This window comes from Haliotis cracherodii, unplaced genomic scaffold (genome assembly GCF_022045235.1).
Source record: "Haliotis cracherodii isolate W230 unplaced genomic scaffold, xgHalCrac1.p SCAF_12, whole genome shotgun sequence".
Taxonomy (NCBI): domain Eukaryota; kingdom Metazoa; phylum Mollusca; class Gastropoda; order Lepetellida; family Haliotidae; genus Haliotis; species Haliotis cracherodii.
Genome location: NW_027266267.1, coordinates 23,575,564 through 23,597,803, shown reverse-complemented (window position 1 = coordinate 23,597,803; position 22,240 = coordinate 23,575,564). Strand labels below are relative to the sequence as shown.

The 22,240-nt window shown below is 40.3% G+C and overlaps 3 protein-coding genes across 3 annotated transcripts in view; all 3 read left to right on the top strand.

Moving 5' to 3' along the window:
- Positions 1 to 22,240, top strand: part of LOC139458268 (muscle M-line assembly protein unc-89-like) — a 41,949-nt gene that overhangs the window by 15,185 nt on the left and 4,524 nt on the right. The gene's annotated exons all lie outside the window — the stretch shown is intronic.
- On the top strand, positions 370 to 1,087 carry LOC139458276 (uncharacterized). Its single transcript, XM_071239654.1, has 2 exons — positions 370 to 473; positions 571 to 1,087. Exons 1-2 carry the CDS (start codon positions 385 to 387, stop codon positions 1,085 to 1,087), a joined length of 606 nt encoding a protein of 201 aa, XP_071095755.1. The 5' UTR covers positions 370 to 384.
- LOC139458275 (ATP-dependent RNA helicase glh-2-like) lies at positions 2,869 to 3,471 on the top strand. The gene has a single exon (XM_071239653.1). It carries the CDS (start codon positions 2,869 to 2,871, stop codon positions 3,469 to 3,471), a length of 603 nt encoding a protein of 200 aa, XP_071095754.1.

Below are 22,240 nucleotides of genomic sequence, written 5' to 3'. Positions count from 1 at the left end.
AATGACAAGACACGAAGCGACATGAGTGGCCATGGGAACGGTGACATGACTGCTGAACTGTGGGGTGAAGTGTACGACTTCCTGTGTTTAAAGATGAAGACCGACGACGCGTACGCCAAGTTACGTGCGAAGGGTGACAACCTGATGTGCGAACAGATACGTTCAAAGATGAGGAAGCTGACTGAACCCGAGAAAGGCACATCGAAGAAGACGATAAAGAAGATCCAGAAGAAAAAGACAAGCAAGCCCACAGCCGTTGTGATCCCCACAGCAGCAGCAACACCCACCACCACCACCACCACCACCACCACAGCGCCAGTCCCCACCACCACCACCACAGCAGCAACAGCAACAACAGCTGCAGCGACCACAGACATCGAAACGATGGGGACATCCTTTTTGAAACCTGCAACGCCTGCAAAAAGACGATCACGGAAGAAATTATCTCTGAAGATCTCTCCTCAAGAACAGCTGTAAGTACCCTGCTCTTCTTTGTCTCAGTCATTCTTGATGTGATTCATATTCATGGCCTATTCCTATGATAAATGGACTCTGTCCTATGATTGACAGGACCCCTGATGTCAGTTCAGCCCAGTCCGAGCTAGAACAGTGGTGGGAACAAACCCCTCGGGAGCCCACCTATTCACCGAATGCCCCTGCTGTGACGATGGCGACGGGTGACCGTGATGATCATGAAGCGCTCAAGCTGGCCACTCTCCCTTCCATGGATCTGGACACGCTCCCCCTGCTTGAGGCTTCTTGGTCACCAGCATCCCCGGAAGATGTTCATGTCTACTCCTCAGGTACGCCCCTGGTTTGCGACGATGATGATGATGATGATGATGTTGATGACAACATTGACCTGGATCCTTATGGAGAAGCTCAACTCACTCCCCTACAACGCGGATGTCGTATTTGCCGACACAACAACATGCTAAGATACATCAGTTGCAACAGCGGGCAAGTGATGTGTCATGTCTGTGGTCTGGAGCTCATAGACTGTACTTGTAGCATGTTGACCTATGACAGCATAATGACACATGATGACATGCCTATCACATCTGCTGAGGATCACATCTTATGGTGATCCTCCCCTTCACTCGAAGAACTTGTCAACACGTAAGCTGCAACCGTGATCAAGTGATGTGTCATGTCTGTTTCAGGGAGGCCATAGACTGTACGTGTTGAACGGATGGACCTCTCACATGGTTGAGGGAGGACCACCTCTTATGGGCTTGAAGATGGGAGAGGAAAACGTTGTCGCGTTATTGTTGTTGTTGTGGTTGTTGTAGGGACATGCAAAGCACTCCCTCCTCCATTGACTTTTCGTATTTCCATTGTATCTGGTTGTGATTGGTTTTTTCATGATTAAACAGTGATTGATTGAACTGACTCTTTGTGTCTTGATTGATCTCAACTCCAATAGAGTGCCGAACCGAGGGTAGAGGTTGAGTTGAGATGTCGTTTACGTTGTCTGTCCGTCTGTCTGTCTGTCTGTGCATCTGTCATGTCAGTGCACACCCAAGTGTAAAATTAAAATAAAAATAGATAAAAGAGAAAGGCCATGCTTGAAAGATCAGCTGCCTGGTGTCAGTCATTCCAGTACGCATCGATCCCCACACCCCTCCCCGTGTACCATGTCATGTCATGGATCATGTCATGGATCATGCCGTGTGTCCGTCAACCCAAACACAGGATGACGTCACGTGATGAGGTGGAGGAGGTGGAGGAGGTGGAAGCTAAGGTCATGACCTTCCGTTGAAGGGAGTAGGGTGGAGAGTTTCATAAAAGCAGGCGAACCCTCAGACCTTCTTTCAGTGAAGTCACCGTCATCATGGAGCAAAGACGTTCTATGAATGTCATGTCATCCTCCCGAGATGTCGTCACCGATTCCGAGTGGGTGTCTGAAAAGGCGAGAGAACAAGAAGCGAGAAAACGTCCCCTCTTTAGGGACGACACGTGGCGACTCAGTGACATTCTGGAGGGACCTTTTCCTTCTTACACCCTGTGTCATCCTTCTCATCCTCACTATGAATCATTTCAAGAACGTCTGAGATCTTTTAAAACGTGGCCTCAACAGATGACCCAGACCCCGTATGACATGGCCATGGCTGTCTATTTCTATCCAGGACAAGGTGACTGTGTGACCTGTTATTGCTGCGGTGTGGCACTCCGCCAATGGGAAGCCACAGACCAACCCTGGAAAGAACATCTGAAGCACGCCAAAGTCCCCTGCGAATACTTGTGTGTGTTTTGTCCTGATGGAGAAGTGAACGAAAAATACAGACGTTTGGTGTCCCAAGAAGCACGGAAGAGAAGAGTCGAGTGTCTTGTTCACCCCAAGTGACAAAGTTTCTTTTTTTTCAAAGTGTACAGACGTTCATACCCCCGTGTTCACAAAAGTCACAGGGACGCCCCCTCATCCTGTGACTTTTTGTTTTGTGGTGTTGGTTCATGTGAGCGAGGGGATTAATTTTTTTTAAAAACCCATAGTCGTGTTCTGTGATCTGTAGGATGAAGAAAAACAAAACAGGATCGAAATGCACACCCCGATAAAAAAAACCGGATCGAAATTGGACCAATCCGAAGCCTGGGTTGTCGACCAATCAGAGACCGTGCTCGGGTCATGCGGGACTCTGAATGGTCGAACCGGGGTTGTGCTTTCTCTCCCATGGTAAAATCCATTTCCTATGGAAAAGAAACACAGGGTTGGGTCCGTTTTTGAAAACCGAGGTGCAGACCAGGCACCGAAACGAACCAATCGGGGGCGCTGCCTGGGGAACCAATCTGGAAGTAGGGTGTCAGTGGCTCTCCTATAAAAACAAAACAAGAGCGAAGCCACACACACACACACACACACTGCATTCTATGAAACCCATCATGTCAGTTCGATACAGTTGTAGGAAGTGCCAGACCGACAGTCACAGTTACCTGTACTGCCCTGAAGTGACATGCCTCGAGTGTGGCACTCAAGGTCACCGTCACTATGTCTGTCTGAAGATGAACAGTCAAGAGAAGCAGGAGAATCGGAACCTGGGTCCCTGTTACAACTGTGAAGCCATGGGTCATTTCGCTGCAGATTGCCCAGAACCCAGTCGAAAGAAGACTCCCCATCGCCTGGACCGCTGTTACAACTGTCGAGCCCTGGGTCATTTCGCTGCAGATTGCCCAGAACCCAGTCGAAAGAAAACGTTAGCAACACCGTCCACGTCGACACCCGTGGCAACCGTGGCACCCGTGACACCCGTGACACAAGTGGTTCATCTCATCGAAGACATGCACGTCGATGTCCTCGACCTAAAAGAATGCCTCGCACAACTCCGTGCGGGCATCACACCTCTTGTAGAGAAAAGAAAACGGGCCAGAAGCCTCTCAAGAAAGCACGCTTCAAAGCGCCGACGACACCTTCAGTCCGAGGATGAGATGGAAGTAGAGGATGAAGAAAATAGATCATCTGAACAAAGTGACTAACGCATGGGCCATGCTACCCCACTGTTTTTTACCAGTGTCCCATCGTTTGCAGTTTTTCCAGTGTTCCAGTGTTCCAGTGTTCCTGCCGTTTCCTGTCGTTTCCAGTTTCCAGTTTGTTTTCCAACGGCCCTTTTCAGGGCCACCCATCTCTCCCGAAAGACAACTTTCCTCCTTTGCTTTGACGACCCTCCAAACCACACCATGAACCCGTCTCCTCCTCCTTTCCTCCCTCCCTCCCTCCCTCCCTCCCTTCACCACCACCACCACCACCACCACCACCACCCTCCCTCCCTTCACCACCGCCACCCCGTCTATGTTTAGAACCACCACCACCACCACCACAAACGATGTTTGACGCGCTTCTTTCCATGTCGATCCCGTTCACCTTTGACGAGCGCTTCTCCGGGTTTTCCCCTACTCCTCCCCGGAAACGGAGGCAACGCCCTCTTGGAGGCGTGCGCCACCGGACACGGAAGTGCCGCCCTCTTGGAGGCGTGCGCCTCCGGAAACGGAAGCGCCGCCCTCTTGGAGGCGTGCGCCTCCGGACACGGAAGTGGCGCCCTCTCGGAGGCGCACGCCACCGGAAACGGAAGCGACGCCCTCTTGGAGGCGCACGCCACCGGAAACGGAAGCGACGCCATCTTGGAGGCACGCGCAGGGTCCCATCATGCACTGCGCAGGTCACGTGACCGGAAACGGGTGTGCCGCCATCTTGGTTCCAGAATCCTGAGTGGTTTTAGACCGATGTGCTTAACTACTTATACCTACTTACCTTAGGCTCTCGAGGAGACGTTTCTACCTCCAGATTAGAAAGGCGACCGTATGGTAAGACAGATAGTACATTTAGGAGATAAACATACTGTGTTTTCAATGTAGAGCTAGGTTACCTGTAGATTTAACCCCGCTAAATTGAATTTGGAACCGAACGCGCAGCGTGAGGTTTCAAATGTTAAATTTAGCGCGGTTAAATCTACAGGTAACCTAGCTCTACATTGAAAACACAGTATGTTTATCTCCATTCTACCATGACTAAATAAAACGCGAACCCTTTGGTGTTAGAAAATATACTGAGTGAAGCGGCATGGGTTGAGTTCAATGTTTTGAGTGGGTTATCGATCTGAATTACGGAATCACCGAACAAAATATGGTTCTGTATATACTCAAGCAGTTTGTTTACTCCGTAATACTTCACTCGAACATATGACAGGCATATTAGCACGGCAACTTGGTAAGCTACCATGAGGTGGCCATCCCAAGGCTTTTGCTCTACATCTCATGTCACCATTATGACGTCATATCGCTCATTGTGACGCAAAATATATGACGTCAAAGGCTTATATAGAAAAGCGCCAAAATGTCAAGCCCTCTGTTGTCTCCAAAACGTAAATACATTCCCTTTGTTGATTTCTGTCGTGTTTTTCTGCACGAAATGTATTGCCACACATCCATTGAATATTGTAGTAACGGCATCTGTGCATTTTGTAACATGTAATTGTAGATATAGTTATTTAAATATGCCTACCGACAATGACTGAAAATAGTACTATTCTATGAATATTAGCTTCCGCGGTGATGCGGCCGTCAAATCAGCTGTTTCAATCAGAGGGGGTTTATTGTGATTTAATAGCCTCTGATTGACCAATCAGCATCGAGTAAATTCCAAATTCATGGTAGAATCTGTTTTCATATAACGTAGTTCTGTTCATATATGATGTTTTAAAATGCTGAATGACAAAATTCATTTCACCGACTCCAGTCACTGACACCACAGACTAGTTCTTGTTACTTCCTGATCGTAACTTCCTTTGGTACACAGAGATCAAATACATTTGTAAGTAGAACCCAGTCCCTTATTAAAACTATAATGAGTGGTGACTATCTAGTAACACAAACTGTGTTCACGGGTCAGTTGTAGAGCTTCATGTACGGCTTTCAGTTTCCTCTTTAGAAGCTGAGTGTGTGAGTAAGGTGGTTTGCTGTTTTTAACATTTCCTGTCAAATCACAAAAAAGTCCTTTCACAAAAAAAACGAAACAATATGGGGACCGAAACTTAGTCTTCGGTGCACCGAGTAAATGATTTAACGAGAAGGCTAATCTACGAAGCTGAGGTTGCACCATAATAGTGTCAAACAAGAATATTTAGAATGATATCCTTTTAAGTGTGACGTGTTGGTTCAACCACATTTGATGGAATGTCAACCTACAATAGACAAGATAATGAATCATTAACAATGACAGACAGTGACTGGATTCACTTAGTTTAGTTTCTACAGCCGGCCGGGAGAGGTTTCACAAATTTATATTCAGTGATCAAGCAATTATTTTGCGGACATATTTGAGGCCATTACGTCTTCATTTGAATTTATACTTCAGCTAGCTACGGTTGAGCCATTACAAGTCTGTTGTGATATTGTCGTAAGGTGACAAGATGATCTGTTCGTTAATGTGGATAGTAGCTGTGAGTGGTGTACTCTTTGTAAGGAGTGAATCAGGTAGGTCTCAATTCATGAATCGTAGGAATTTATAAATTAGACACGTTTGCGTGAATATTCATGCTAGTAAATAGTGACGAATAAAAAAACCCATCTGAAGTCAAGCAAGTAGTTTGAAAATTTCAGAATGAAAATGTAATCTGACTGTTCGATGATACTCAACAATCCCTGGATACGATCCGATCTCAGCAATGTCGGACAAGTGCATTTTATGAACAGAGGGGTAAGTTTGGTATTACCTGAATATTCTCGCAATTCTCATGGACATTGTGGAACAACGCAATACCTTTTCAAAACTAGTGTCGTTCAGTTTAAATGTTTTTTAGGAGTTTTACTGATGGTGACAATGAGTTTATTCTTCTATATATATTGTCCCTGTCAGTTCATCTAAATTACAGTGACATTATGGCTCGCTTTTGAAATCTAAGCCGTTGCTTACTTTCGAAGGGGGTATTGTACGGTAATAAACGTATATTATATATACAATCCTTGATGTAAAAGTCGACGGGTGGTACGGCTTGGTCGTTTGGTTTCCAGTCATTGGGTTGACTTGTCTACACAGGCAGCTAAAGCGTAGTGACTATTACGTTAACAGTGTTCATTCGTTTTAGTCATAAGGCTTCATTTCATCTGTAAATGTCTGTCACTATAGGCCAACCTGACACGGCGCTCAGTTGAGAAAGTCGCCATTTAGCCCTTAACAGAGTAATTACCCCATCCGAACCAGGATCCGCTGTCTCTAGTTTGAATGCCGTCATGTATCGTGTCACCATAGGCCAACTCGACACGTCTCCTGTATAGTCACCTTCTGATAGAGTTATAATGCTACGAAAGGCAATAAAGGTGTCACACATACAAACTGCAACTCCTTGTATACCCCTATAATATTCAGCTGACAACACTGAACTTTAGTAAATATACACAGGTGCGTTGAACTCACACTCTCTCAACAACAGATTGAAAAACGATGTCATGAACACGATATTATATTAATTGCAGATTGGTCAAATGTAAAACACAACTATACAGTGGTGAAAGAATTGAATAAATTAACGACTTCAGTGGCTACACCTCTATCTGAACGATACTTCCACATCAGGAATCCCAAACATAACAAGATGATCAACATACAAAAATGGTATAGCTTTAACCTGAGAGTGAGAGGAATTTGCATGTCAATTTAACCTCACCATAGACACAGCAGATGCTCTTGCATAACAACACCTTTACCCCAATCAATCTTAACAATGGGCATGTACTGATCGTCACACATACGATTATGATGCATATTGACCATATATATATATTTTTATTCCTGTGTCCTGCATAGTTTGATTTCAGACAAATGTAATTTCCGATATATATCATAATAGGCAAAGTGTCATGCCCTTGGTAAAGAGCATTTAAACTGGAATACTCATTTTGTGCTTGTTAATAAAGCTACAGATATGAAAAGATATCTATGTATATCCTTAACAAAATTGTCATTATTACAAACAATAATTGTTACGAATTTGCTTGCCTCAAGCAATACTACTTATGTCAGTTATATGAACATGGGCCTATGTCAGCTACTACAATGAAATAAAAACATTAATATTACAATGCTAGAGGTGCTAGAGGAGCTGTAGTTTACCTTTTAATGTAACATGGTGCCGATTGCTTCAAATCTTTATTTGCCCTGATTTAACAGCAAAGCTTTCCCCAAAACATAAGATGATAAACTTCAGTAAATCAATGTTCACAGCGATATATGACCAAAATCTCCCTCTCATACATTTATACATAGACTAATGTTATGAGGACAGTTATTTTGCTGTAGCAATACATGTACCAATACCTAATGCTTAATACGTTACTTATTGATATGAGTCCTTTCGACAAGTGCATTATTAATGACATTTATAAGAGTCACCCTTTATTGGTTTCCGTTTACCTGTAAAGGAATAGTCGACAATTCACCCTTACAAATTAAAGGTGGGTATTTTCAGCCACAATATGACACAACATATATCGCCCATGACCAGACCATGTTATTTTGCAGACATTTATTCGACGGATCATGAAATTAACCATGCTTTCGTCTTTAGAGTATTTTGATAATTTTGAGTTCTTGAAAACAGAACAAGATAATAAAGATTTCCGTGATACGCTGATGGCTTTCTAATTAATATACCCAAAAGATACGACCGGTATGTACTCAGTCGTCTAGGGTGCCGTTGTTCCCTGTGGAGAGTTGCGTCCCGTGGGAACTACGGTTGCTGGTTCGAATCCCGGTTCGCCCCGATTATGTTTCTAGGTTTGTCAGCACCATACCCGTGCTCGTGGGTTTCGCCAAAGTGGTAAACGTCTGAGACCTGCATCACTTGGGGCTTTCGTCCCACATTCAACTGACACGCTGTGATAAAACTGGAATACTATAAAAAGCGGCGTTAAACCCAACTGTCTGACAGGTTAAATTTAAAACACTGATGTTTGATGTTTGAATATATACTAATTCTATTACAGGCATGTCAATGAGTGTTATGGTATTGAATATTACTTCATGCATGAATGCAAGTTTTATTTTTACTTTCCTTTTCATGAACCAGGTCTACAGTTGTGATCCTATTAACAGTTCATTTATCTTTGTTACTGGCTGTTATTTGCATTCGAGTATTTCCTCTGACTATGAGAAAGTGCGGATAAACAAAACTGTTTCGTGAAGGTTGATATTTAGTTGCTTTTTGTATCAAGTTATTTGCTTCCCACGACACATTGAAAACATTCTAATTATTATTCTTTCAGATGTAACAAGTACAAGTCCTGCAAATAGGAGCAGCACAAGTGAAACAGAAACGTCATCAACATCTAACATTAGAAACAACAATAGTGAGTTAAATAACCGGAACGATAAAACCGTGTACTTCTGTACGTCTTAAAATATAAGGGAGAAACGGCTGACTCGGTCCTCTAAGGCGCCGTTATTCTCTGTGGAGAGTTGCGTCCCGTGGGAACTACGGTTGGTGGTTCGGATCCCGGTTCGCCCCGATTATGTTTCTAGGTTTGTCGGCACCATGTCCGTGCTAGTGGGTTTCGCCAAAGTGGTAAACGTCTGAGACCTGCATCACTTGGGGCTTTCGTCCCACATTCAACTGACACGCCGTGATATAACTGGAATACTATTAAAAGCGGCGTTAAACCCAACTGTCTGACAGGTTAAACTATTAAAACACTGATGTTTGATGTTTGCATATATACTAATTCAATTACAAGCATGTCATTGAGTGTTATGGTATTGAATATTACTTCATGGTTGAATGTAAGTTTAATTTTTACATTTCGTTTTAAGGAGCCAGGTCTACAGTTGTGATCCTATCAACAGTTTATTTTAGCTTTGTTACTGGCTGTTATTTGTATTCGAGTATTTCCTCTGACTGTGTGAAAACTGTTTCGTGAAGGTGGATATTTAGTTGCTTTTTGTGTCAAGTTATTAGCTTTCCACGACACATTGAAAACATTCTAAGTATTATTCTTTCAGATGTAACAAGTACAAGTCCTGCAAATATGAGCAGCACAAGTGAAACAGAAACGCCATCAACATCTGACAATGGTGAGTTAAATAACCGGAATGATAAAACCGTGTACTTCTGTACGTCTTAAAATATAAGGGAGAAACGGCTGACTCGGTCCTCTAAGACGCCGCAATCCGCTGTTGAGAGTTTCGACCAATTGGAACTACGATTGCTGGTTCGAATCCCGTTTCTCCCCGATTATGTTTCTAGGTTTGTCTGCACCATATCGGTGCTTGTACATTTCCCCAAAGTAGTAAACGTTTCAGACCTGCATCACTTTGATCATCTTCGAAAACTGTACAGAGTGGTGTTAAAACCAATTCCGATAGTCAGCTTAAACTATTAATATATTATTTCGTAATAGTAGGGAAAAAGAATATAAGTTGCTGTCCCATTACTGACTTTTGCATATATGCACGTACTTATCATGGTACAGTTATGTCCATCAGTGTTATCGTATTGCATATTACTTCATGATTCAATGCAACTTTACTTTACTTTTCAGAAACCTGTTGTACAGTTGTAATCCCCTTAACAGTTAATTTAGCTTTGCTACTGGCTGTCATTTGCATCAGGATATTTCTTCTGATTATGAGGAAGTGCGGATAAAGAAAAACGTTTCGTGAATGAGGATATGTAGTGTTTCTGTACCATACACGTGTTCTAAAATTTGTTGTCATGTGTTCAGTAAGACATGAAACAATGCTGTTCTGATTTGCTTGGGCATTGTGTTATGCCATATTAATTTCGATAAACATTTACATACTGTCTTGATATGTACATACATGTATACGTGTATAGTTGTAAAAAAAATATTTGTCTCATTTATCGGGCTTGCATGACTTACATGAAAACATATTTCCGTTTGATTCGTTTCCAGTAACCGATGGCACTAATGAACGATTGAGGTCGAGGTTATCAGTAAACCTTTCTTGTCACTGCTTGCTAATTTTAGACAAGTACCCCTGTTCACCAAAACTTCAGTATCAGATAATATGGAAATATACATGCAGATAAAGGAATTGGATCCAAAAGACATTAATAAGCACCTGGTCTTGTAAATGTACATACTATTATTATCCCTGAAACTAGACGAAACAAGTATCCGGCTACACATAACGAAGATCAATTTATCGCCTTTAAATCCATGGAATGCTTTTCAGAATATCATATACTAATAAACGCATTTTTGGCTCAACAATAACCATCGCGTTTGGTGAGTACGTGGGTTTGGCTTCTCATATAACACACAATGCCTCACGGTTTTGTTTGATAATTACTTCTAACCTTGTTGTGCATCCATAATCAAATACAGAATTGTTTAAGTGAGCTATACAGTAGTTTCTTTTGTTTTAATTTGTATATGGTGTGTTTTTCTACTTATTATTATTTTAGTCAATAAACTCATTATACGCCGTCTCCGTTCTCGGTTTTGATTTTTGCGACACAAGACACTGACTGTCTCCATCTAAGTAAATCATACCAATTATCTGGTTATGAAAGGACTGCTATTGTATGACAGTGTTTAAAAGATGCAGAGTCTATCGAGTGTGTCTTGAATATCAATGAATGAACACAAGTCGATTTAAGCAGCAAAGCGCTTATATCTATCGGGCAAATCTGTGATCAGGTAAAACAACAGGTAAATATCCATAAACGAATTGAATGCACACAAGAAATCCAAACAAAACTGTCCCTCTTCATGCGAGCACCATTGTGATATCACACAAAAAATGTAGCCCCAACAAATTTGAGTTTGATCACCTCTGTCATGGCGTGTCCATTATTTTAATCTCTCTCTCTCTCTCTCTCTCTCTCTCTCTCTCTCTCTCTCTCTCTCTCTCTCTCTCTCTCTCTCTCTCTCTCTCAACTATTAATGATACCAGGCATTCGTGAAAGGCGCATCCTGTCCATCGGTCACAAACACATGCAAAGGCAAGTGAATGATTAAGTCCTTGCTTGATACAATCTTAGGATTCATTACTCACAAAATATATATTGGTGTCATCTGTTATTCACATCGACTTAAAGTAAATTTATCCTTTCTTAAGCGCCATAGTTTGGGTTATATATTAATCATGCACACTCTCTGGAATTGGCTTCATGCTGTACATGTATTGTAATTACTAAACGGACAACATGTCAAGTAATAAATCCGTAAAAAAAGGACTTATAAAAATGGTTGCATGTACAATCATTTTTGAAGAAAATCAATTCATAAAATTGCTTGTCGGATATTGCTGAAACTACTTCTCTCATATAATGTTTACGTTCTGTATATAATTGATTCCAATGAAGCTGCTCAAGAGATGTGGGACGTAATATTCATGGTTACTTTAAATAGCTTAGGGAGTAAAGAAAAAAATGTAATTATGACAGGGAAAATGAACAAGTCGAATTTGTCAAACTCAGTGATTTCTGGTAATCTGAAACTATGCTTCCTTTCGAATTATTATACTTATGTTTGATAATAATTTGCATCTTTATTAAGTTCTTTTCATTTGCCTAGAATCTGTGTACCGTGGAACATATTTTGTTATCATTATACCATTTCTACCAAAGAATTATTTACTCTGTAAGATAAAAAATCTGTCAACGAGAAATGATTTTGCATCGTTAGGGATACTTCACTCACCTGACTGTTTTTAATGTATTTAGATTCCACGATACGCAAATTGAGGCAAGTTAAGAATCTTATAATGTATTTTCCCTAATGTTCAGCATTTTACGGAAAATGTTCTACTTTTAAAGTGTCTTTGTGCATACACCACGAACAAACACATGTCCACCAGTCAAGACAATCAATTAACATATCAGCTCATAAACAAGGAAATCCAAATGCATATATCAATTAAATCATCACAAACGACATGCCATAATCGTAGTTTCCCTTCTACAACATTATAACTCTAGATTCTTCCGACACAGCAGCTGTATATCATGGATATACCATACCACGAAATAATGAGAAACAAGATTCTCCCTTTTCAACATGCAAGCGCCTTACAGCGAATTATATGTGAACAGTTATTATGACAATGAAACACAAAACGTTCTACCGTAAAAAATCGGGTAATTTAATCGACTATCAACGGAACAAATGCGTACATGTAGTCCTTGTATGCAAAGAGTAAATATAACATGGTTTAATTTTGTCATTAAGCATATGCATACGTTGAACTATCCTTTGATACTGACATAAGTACAAACGTGTACACCAGTTGCTGCATTTATGTTAATGTAATGTAACGTTGAGTCTGCCATGATCAACATGAACTAAATCGACTACCACAACCGGAGGTGAAGGGGAGGATGTCACAATATTCCTGAAATGGAGAATGACGGACGTTGTGTTGGCTTTTTGGACTCCTGGCGGTAGTCCCATTGCCATAGTACAATCTATTTCTGTCTACAACTGGCCAAAGAGTCGCTCGAAAGTCAACGGACTGATTACTTCACATCACAGCGCCACAGTTAAGTTTGTGATCTGCAATGCTACACACGAGGATGCTGGTCTGTATGAAGTAACTGATTTACAAGAGAGAGTCATACATGGTGCTTTACAGACTTGTTATAGCTGGTAAGTTTGTTTCTTAATGATACAACAAGTTTGTGTATATTTTCGTAACGTAACACATTTATTAGCACACGTACCGGCATTTATCCAATTTATCCTATAACATGTATCCTCATCAAAATAACAAACTCAGACAGGTAATGTTACACATGCATATGTCCAGTGTAGAATAACGAGCACGTTAGGACTTAAGATATTCTCACCTGTATTACCCGAAACACTGTGATGATTGCATATATCAGGTTTTACCAGGAAGTTGTTTTCAAAATTAAATCAACTCTGGTTTGTAAAGAAGTTAACATTTTCCCACTCCACCAGAATAATACACTCTTGACACGAATGATAAATGTTAATTATGTATATTCGTTTTCATCTCATAAAAATACAAAGGTTGCAGCTAATATTATAGCTTCCCCCGATGTGCAAACAAAGTCAGACATTACGGGTGTAACCTCAACTACATCAGTCTATACTCACGGTATCTAGCGAGTAATTTTCTTTATTTATTGATAAGAGGTTGTTTAGCATAATGGGGAACACTTCCATTCCCCACTGCACCTTATAAGTTAAATAACTTATCAAATCATAACTCTAGCAGTGCCTTAAACTTTGTAAAATTGATAATGTTTCCCTGATAAGAATCTATCAGTTTTTGAGTGTTGAATATTGCGGTGCTATCACATACATTCCAGCAAAATCAGTTACTATTTTTTCTACACAAACGTTTCACTTGTGCTTGAAATATTATTCTCAACATTATTTTAAAGTTATTTTACCTTTTGTGTGTGATGACATGTATTGTTTTTGTCACCAATACACGTGAGAAAGTAACCTTATGAATAAAACGTTCGAACCAGCATCGTTATTTTCTACGATAAAATAGGCGAGGGTTTAATAGTTTTGAAGTAGACAGTGTTTCCTCAAAATCAATGACACAGTTACGTTATCTGAATTTCTAAAGGGTGTTTACAAATAATCATACATCCATAGTCCCCGCCTTCAAACCTCTTGACTTTGATTTAGATCAATGAGTTGTCTAAACTGAAATACAACTTTGTATAAAGGCGATTTGATAAAGAAAAATCGTTTTCAGATGGGTACAAAGAAGACAAAATATAAAATATAAAGTAACTGCTAATGCTGATGCTCAAGAGAGGATCAGCGTGTGGGACATATTATACATGCTAATTATTTAACATTTTAGGGAGTAAAGAAAAACTTGTAATTATTTGGCTAACACTGACACATGCCGAACTTATGAAACGCATATGAAGTAATTTTGTAATCTGAAAGTGTTACAGGAAGATCCAGCTTAGTTTAAATTAATATAATAATATTTAATAACAATTTACCCTTTTCTTCAGTTTGTTTCATTTGTCAGGAATGTGTGGACTGCCGCACATATTGTGTTATTGTTTTACCATTTTTTTCAAATATTTATTTACTCTGTCAACGAGAAATGATTTTGCATGGTTATGGATTCTTCACTCACCAAATTGATTTTAATGTATTTGGATTTCATCGATAAGCAAATGGTGTCCCCCCACTGTGCCCACTTTTGGTATTTGGTCCTAAAACAACAGGGGAAGACAATGGGGGGGATTAGGGATTAAGTGGGGGACCGTATCAGCTAAAATGTTCTCACCTGTACAGTGGGCACTACGATGATAAGTGAAATGTTCTCACAAAATTGTTCTTGTGAAATTTGTTTACTACTTTATGATTATATGAAATTTGCTCCCATAATTGATTTGATTGAAACTATTAAGTGATGAGTTATTGGTGTCAACCAGTTACATATATATACGTGATGAATCCCACAAATTGGCCCTTACAGGAGAAATGCCACTAAATCTACGCAGGGAACATCTAAGCCTTAATTTCTGGGCCGCGTCCCAAACAAACCCTCTCATCCAAAACCTAATTAACCAAAACATTAGCCCAAGAAACCAAGCTCTTACTCACCCCAATATCCCAAAGAATAACTAACTACCTCAATGAACACCAAACTCAAAATCTTAAACAAAACTGCAAAAAATCAAATATCTTCGCCCCTAAACTCAAAATACCCCAAATAGACACAACGCTAGCTAACCAAATAAATAAACAAACCGACCCAAACATAGCTAAAACCACCACACTTTCATACATACACGAAAATTGGCCAAATTGGTGTCACATATACACTGACGGATCTTCAGACCCGATCTCCAACCACACAGGCTTCGGAGTCCATACCACACAACCAGTTATATCCACACAATCTTACCGACTCCCAAACAACCAATCTATATTCATGGCCGAACTTATGGGCATGGCCTCAGCCCTGCATAACCAACAATCTAAAAACAACAAAAAAATCCTAATTCTCACTGACTCCCTTAGTGGACTACAAGCCCTCCAAAACAAAAATACCAAAAAACGACCTAAATTAATAAACCAAATACTTAAAAGCTCCAACGACCTAACAAAAGCAGGCAAACAAATAACCTTCTTGTGGATCCCCGCCCACGTAGGAATTTACGGCAACGAAAGCGCCGATAAAGCAGCTAAATTATCTCTCAAAATACCAGAAATAAGCCTAAACCTACCCATCTCAAAATCAGAAATTAAAAGTGTAAACAAACAAAAAATAACCAAACAATGGCATAATCAATATCAAAACTCAAATAGCAAAATCAAAAAAGTGCTCAGAAAACCACTAGCCAAACCTAAAATCCTACACCCCTCTAAAAAAATTGACAGATTAATTACAAAACTCCAAACAGGACACACTAACCTAAATAACCACCTAAAACAACTTAAAAGACACACCACAGGCAACTGCCCCCACTGCAAACAACCCGAAACCACAGAACACGCACTCATTCACTGCACCCACTATCAAACACACAGAACCGCACTACAAACCACCCTCAATCTAAATAAGGTTCCTACTCTAGATGAAATACTAATTAAACCCTCAAAATAAACTAGAAAACTTCAAGGCCCTAGGCGTATTCCTAATCAAAACAGACCTAATTAAGCGCATCTAAAAATTAATTAATCTACCAATCCAAAATCCAATAAACATACAAACACCCACCTTACCCGGCTCCCTTAGTTCCCTCCTCCACCCACCTCGGCATTTATTCCAAATTTAAAAATTTCAAAAAATCAATATAAGCAACCCCTTAAAGCCCCCTCTTGGGTTGCACACACCACTTTCACCCTTCTCGGAATACACTAAATGGTCCGGCCAGGCCCGTGTGCGAAATACGCTGTAGTCGGAAAGCGCACGTTAAATCTTCTATATCAGTCAGTCAGTCAGTCACAAATTGGCAGTGCACAAGTAGCATCAAGTTACATTCCTAACGGTCAAGGCGGGGAGAATTCAGTAAATGGTGGATATAAATTCAGGGTTAAGAATAGGAAAGAAGATAGAGTCTACTGGCGATGCTGTATGGAAACCTGTCACGCCACACTCAAAACCTACAACGGCATGATCACAGCTTATAAGAACATCCATAACCTAGTTGCTGACGATGCAAAGATCCAAGTTGACAAGTTCAGCTGTGGCTCTGATCTGTACCGATCCAGGGCCAAAACAAGACCTCCCCTTCCCAAACAGCGTTCCTGTATCCAGCTTAATGACACCTACACGAAGACATCAACCAAAGAAGACTTCCTGTTGCACCAAGACGACAACATGGTGATCTTTACCACTGTCTCAAACCTACGACATCTCTCTCAGGCCCAGGCCATCTTCTGCGATGGGACATTTGACATGTGTCCACAACTCTTCAGTCAGATCTACACCATACATGCATTTGTTGAAGACAAGATGTTCATGGGTCTATACATGCACTGTGGCATAGTGGGCACTGCAACCCTGATGGTGATACGGCCTTAATCCCTTAATCCTTTGTTGTTATAAGATCCAAATTGAAAAGTGGGCACAGTTGAAATCTTTAAAAATGTGTTTGTCCCCACCGTTCCGTATATCACGGAAATTGTTACTACTTTCAAAGCGTATTTGCATTACAATATAAACATGCATAGGTCCACCAAGAAAGAAAATCAATTAATGGGCAAGCTCACAAACCAGGAAATCAAACTGGCAATTTAAGTATTACAAGCTACAAGTGGTACCACAGGTTTCCCTCAGCCAACAGTGAGTACAATAATTTCATTGAAAAGGACAGCAAACAGAATACTGGCAGCCATATTTATCACAGCAAAGGCAATAAAAATATGTCTCATATATTTATTCATTTGTTATGCCAATGTACATATGGCAAATGCGTTAGGTTTGTTTGTTTGTTTATCTGATTTCAAATAAATGACTCACGAAGAACGGTAGTTGGCACTTTGAGGAACGAGGCAATATGCTGATATGCAATTAACCAAGTTACCGAGTTTGACAACCCCATTACATTTTTATACGCCCCCAACGACAAGCAGTTGAGTTGTGAGGATTATCATGACCAGGATCACTGCGTCGGTTTATGTATACTCTACATGTAGTTGTATGTGGTACATAAAGTTGAAATAAGTATACGGTATGTATGGATGTCTTTTGAATAATGTTTACACATTGTTTCATTCGAGCCGGGTGGCCAAGAACCGTACATCGCTTCACAAGATAAAGATGACAGGGGTGTATACATCCTGCAACTGTTTCACTCCCTGTTACCTTTAGTAGGTGCGTGGGTGGATAGTGTTTGACAATATTCCATGTAAATCACATGGGATCCATACAAATTCGTATCTCGACCAGACAAACCAGTGACTAAAATTACGAATAGTGATCCACTGAACACGGATGGACTGACTTGAAAGTCAGAGCCTGACCTCCAGATCCCTATTTCAGTACGAGACTCGGGGTCTCTTATGACACAGGACCACAGCCAGGGAATAACGTAATGAAAATATTCTTATTTTCTCAAAGTGACCATGATATCAACATGACTGTTTAGATCTGATAAAATTAACGTATTATGTAATCATCTGCACAGGTCCCTACAGGTCCAGTGGCCTATGGAAATTCCATCTACGTTTCAGCCGGACCCAAAGTAATTTCCGTCAATGCGCTGACGTTATTTCGAACCAAACATTCACCCAATTACGACCCGTCACCCGCCTGCACCCTATGTATCCTCGTATTTGCTATTCCCATTCATGCACATGTACCTATAAACTACTTTCAAACATCACCAAAGTTAGCAAGCACTTAATCCAAAATGTTAACTTGTCTAACTAATCTTAACTAACTAACTTAATCAAAAGAAAAGTTTATTTTTAATTGAAACTGGCGATTAAACAATGATGTGTGCCTGCCTTATCGTTGCATAGAGTCAATCGAAATCAATAACTTCCTGCATGAACTGTTTCCTGATTGAACGGGTAAAAGTCATTACACACTTGAAGCGCCGCAGTGCGTCAGTCGTGTATGAAAGGAGTCGGCATGGACCTGGTAAGTTCATTCACTAGTTCATGAACAGCATGAACTAATTCCAATGAAATCACGCTTCTCTACATGTATTACACGACATCAGAAGACTATTAAACAAACAAATCAATTTGAGATTCAATATTGCTCTGTCACAGCAGCAACTTGCTCCTCAATAAATATATTGTTCGATGGCGATGATGTGTAGATGTTTGGAGTTTAGTTATAAATTATTTGTTTCAAGGTGAAAGTGAGGATGGATTTCACCGGCACGTGGATAATTGCTTTCACTTCTATGTCTGTTTTTGTAACTGGAAGAGGGCCAGAAGATCAGAGTAAGTTGATTTGATTGTTATAGCCAAATTTACTTATCTGTGCGTTGTAGGTATACCAGCAAGCAAGTTCTGATTATATTTTCAAACTGCTCCACAATGATATTGCAGCATAACATGGATTTCATAAGACCTACTTATAAAATATAAACAAATCTAGTCTGTGTTTGTCCGTAAGCAGCAACATCGATTTTCAATGCTTGTGCATATACTGTCAATCATGCAAACGTGTAAATAGTTGTAACATTAGTATGTTAAGTTGCATATACCGTTGCGACCACCATGATCAATATTAACTAAATAATTGGTGTTTACTTTTACACAGGTTACATGCAGGATCCTTACATCGTGTCTCCAGAGAGAGTCCAGTATGGCAGTGATGTCCAAATGACTTGCTACATCCTGTCTGTGGCAAAGTACATTAAGTACATCTCCTTTACCTGGAGTGAGAATGGTAAAAGGCTAATCCATGGAGGAAGATATGAGATAAGGTCAGGGACAGGGACGTTTGCTAACAGCGTGTATAGGTACTACACCAATACCCTCACAGTTAGAGACACGAGGAAGAGTGATGAAGGAAAGAGATGCATGTGTCAGGTTGAAGTAGGAGTTGGAGCAGGGTCAGCTTCCTATAATACTGAGGAGTACTTACTTGGAACAAAACGTGAGTAATATTAGGGCTACTGTCATGATTGGTAAAACGTCGTATCCTATTTGATATAACATTAACGTAAATCCATGGCCTCATAATCGAAGAATAATCACATTAATTCCAAAAGAAAACAGAACCGTAGGTCCCTAACATATGTTTTAAACGTTTATGCAAACCATTTAAAATGCGTTGAAATTGTTATATTAGAAAAGCTGAAACAGTTCCTCAGTCTTATTATTTCAGTCTCACCTTCGACCACCACAACCGCAGCTGAAGGGGAGGATGTCACAATATTCCTGACCTGGCGCGTGACAAACGTTGTGATGGGTTTCTGGTCTCCTGGCGGTAGACTTCTCGTCACAATACAATCTATCTCTGTCTACATCTGGCCAAACAGTCGCTCGAAAATCAAGGTCAGGGGACTGATTACATCACCTTACAGGAAGACAGTTAAGTTTGTGATCCGCAATGCCACACCCGAGGATGCTGGTCGTTATGACTTAACTGAATTCAAACGAAGAGTCAAACATGGTGCTTACAGTCTTGTTATAGACGGTAAGTTTGTTTCGAAATGATACAACAGTTTCGTGTATATATTCTTAGCGTCTTTTGTCCTTTTAAATTTATCCTGTAACATGTCTCCCCATTAAAAGAACAAACTCGGGCAGATAATATTATACATGTTCAAGGTAGAATTACGATGATGATATAGATATTCTCGCCTGAACTACACGAAATGTTGTTGTAAATGCATTAAGCAGTTTTTACGAGGAAGTTGTTTTCAAACGTTAACCCAGCGTGTTTTTAAACCATAAAACTCTCTCCTGGGAGAGGTAATGGACAATGTCATTGGGGCTGATGAATATCGCATTGCCTCCTTCAAATCGCATAATACACTTTCAAACAAAATAGTATGTCCAGATATATATACGTGGTAATAGATATGTGGTACCTGCTATATATTTACTTGTTTAAATTGTCAAACAGTTATCAAGCTAAGCTGCTATGTTTTAGAGATGCAGATTAGTAATTAGAGTAGATGGTAGGCATTTGCATCTTTCTTGTTAGACATGGACATAAGCACAATCGCTAAAGTTTACATAATTTACGTAATTGTTAAACACTTAGTATGCGTTTTCTGTTTCAGCTCCTATGAGTACCAAGGTCGCAAGTAATACGGTGCCTTCCACTGACGTGCAAACGACATTTGAAACGGCGGTTATAACCTCCACATCGTCAGCTTACACTTACGGTACCTGGCGAGCAACTTCTGTTTTAGTGACAATTGTCCAATAATAACTCTGTCTAGTACTGATCTTAAATTTGTTGAAATGAATAATGTTTCCCTGTTGAATGAACATCTTTCAAACCTTTTGGGAGCATTGAACTTGCTATGATAACCCTAATTATTTTTTAGATAAGTCTCATGCATTTCAGAAACCATTTTGGAATTTTCAGAAGCTTCACTTTAATAGACATGTTCATTCAGTGATGTACGCTATATCAGCATAATGCACAGACAATAACCTATAAAATGGATGACTTTTTGTGTGTATATTTACCTGAGATAAACGAATGGTTTTACACATTCAAACACAGACTTGAGCAAAGTCAGCCCAATTCATCAACAATGAAAAGGAAATATTTTGATTAATACAGATGTCAAAGTAACTGGGCAAGGTATATACAAAGGATAGGGTGTGGATGATGGATAGGTTGACGATGCATCTACCTGGTTCAAGTGTTCATTACTTACTTGGCAGCATCTGGGCCAGGCCTCCCTTCTCTGTAGCCTGGCATGAATAGTTGCCCAGGTCCTCCTGCCTTACATCTGTCACAGCCAATGTGTGTCCTGAGAAGTGGTACCTTCCCCCATTCTCAATTGCTTGTCCGTTTACTAATTACTAATTTCTAAGGAAAACCATCACAACAAAATCTCATTGAAAACAAAAACAAGATCGTTTTGACATGCAACTCGTACAAATAATTACACTGCTTTAGAAAAGGATCAGAGAATAAGAATGGTGAGAGGTACCACGTCTCCGAACAGACCTCGACATTGATGATTTGGTGAGACATCAGAGCATTATCGTTATGATCTGAATTTCTAACCATTTCAACTGACATTAAGTTTTTACTTTTTTTTTCAGGAAAACCCGCTAAACCGACCATTAGTGTCATTGACAACACGGACAAGATAGTTTTGACGTGCGAGACCTACTCTTCCAGTGCACCCAAGAACCATAATCTTTCAATGATATATATATGGCGCAGAAACGGACAAGCTGTTGAGAATGGGGGAAGGTACCACTTCTCAGGCCAAACATTGGCTGTGACAGATGTAAGGCAGGAGGACCTGGGCAACTATTCATGCCAGGCTAAAGAGGATCAAGGCCTGGCTTCAGACTGGAGTGATACAGTCGCTCCCGAGATGCTGCTAAGTAAGTGATGAATGCAGGAACCAGTTAGATGTTCCGTGGACATGTCGTGATAAGTATGCATATCCTTACTATTAGATATACTATCTGTGTTAATACCAAATTCTTCAGAAGTTCACATATATCGCCCAAACCAAATCGGTAATCAAAACAAATCACAAAAGTTCAATCAGTACTGTCAACAGGTCAAATCTATCTCGTGATTGTCGAATAGAACTCAACAGAAACACATTCACATTCTTACTGTTGTTATTGTTTCAGCAGTACAAGGAAACCTCATTGCAAACATGCT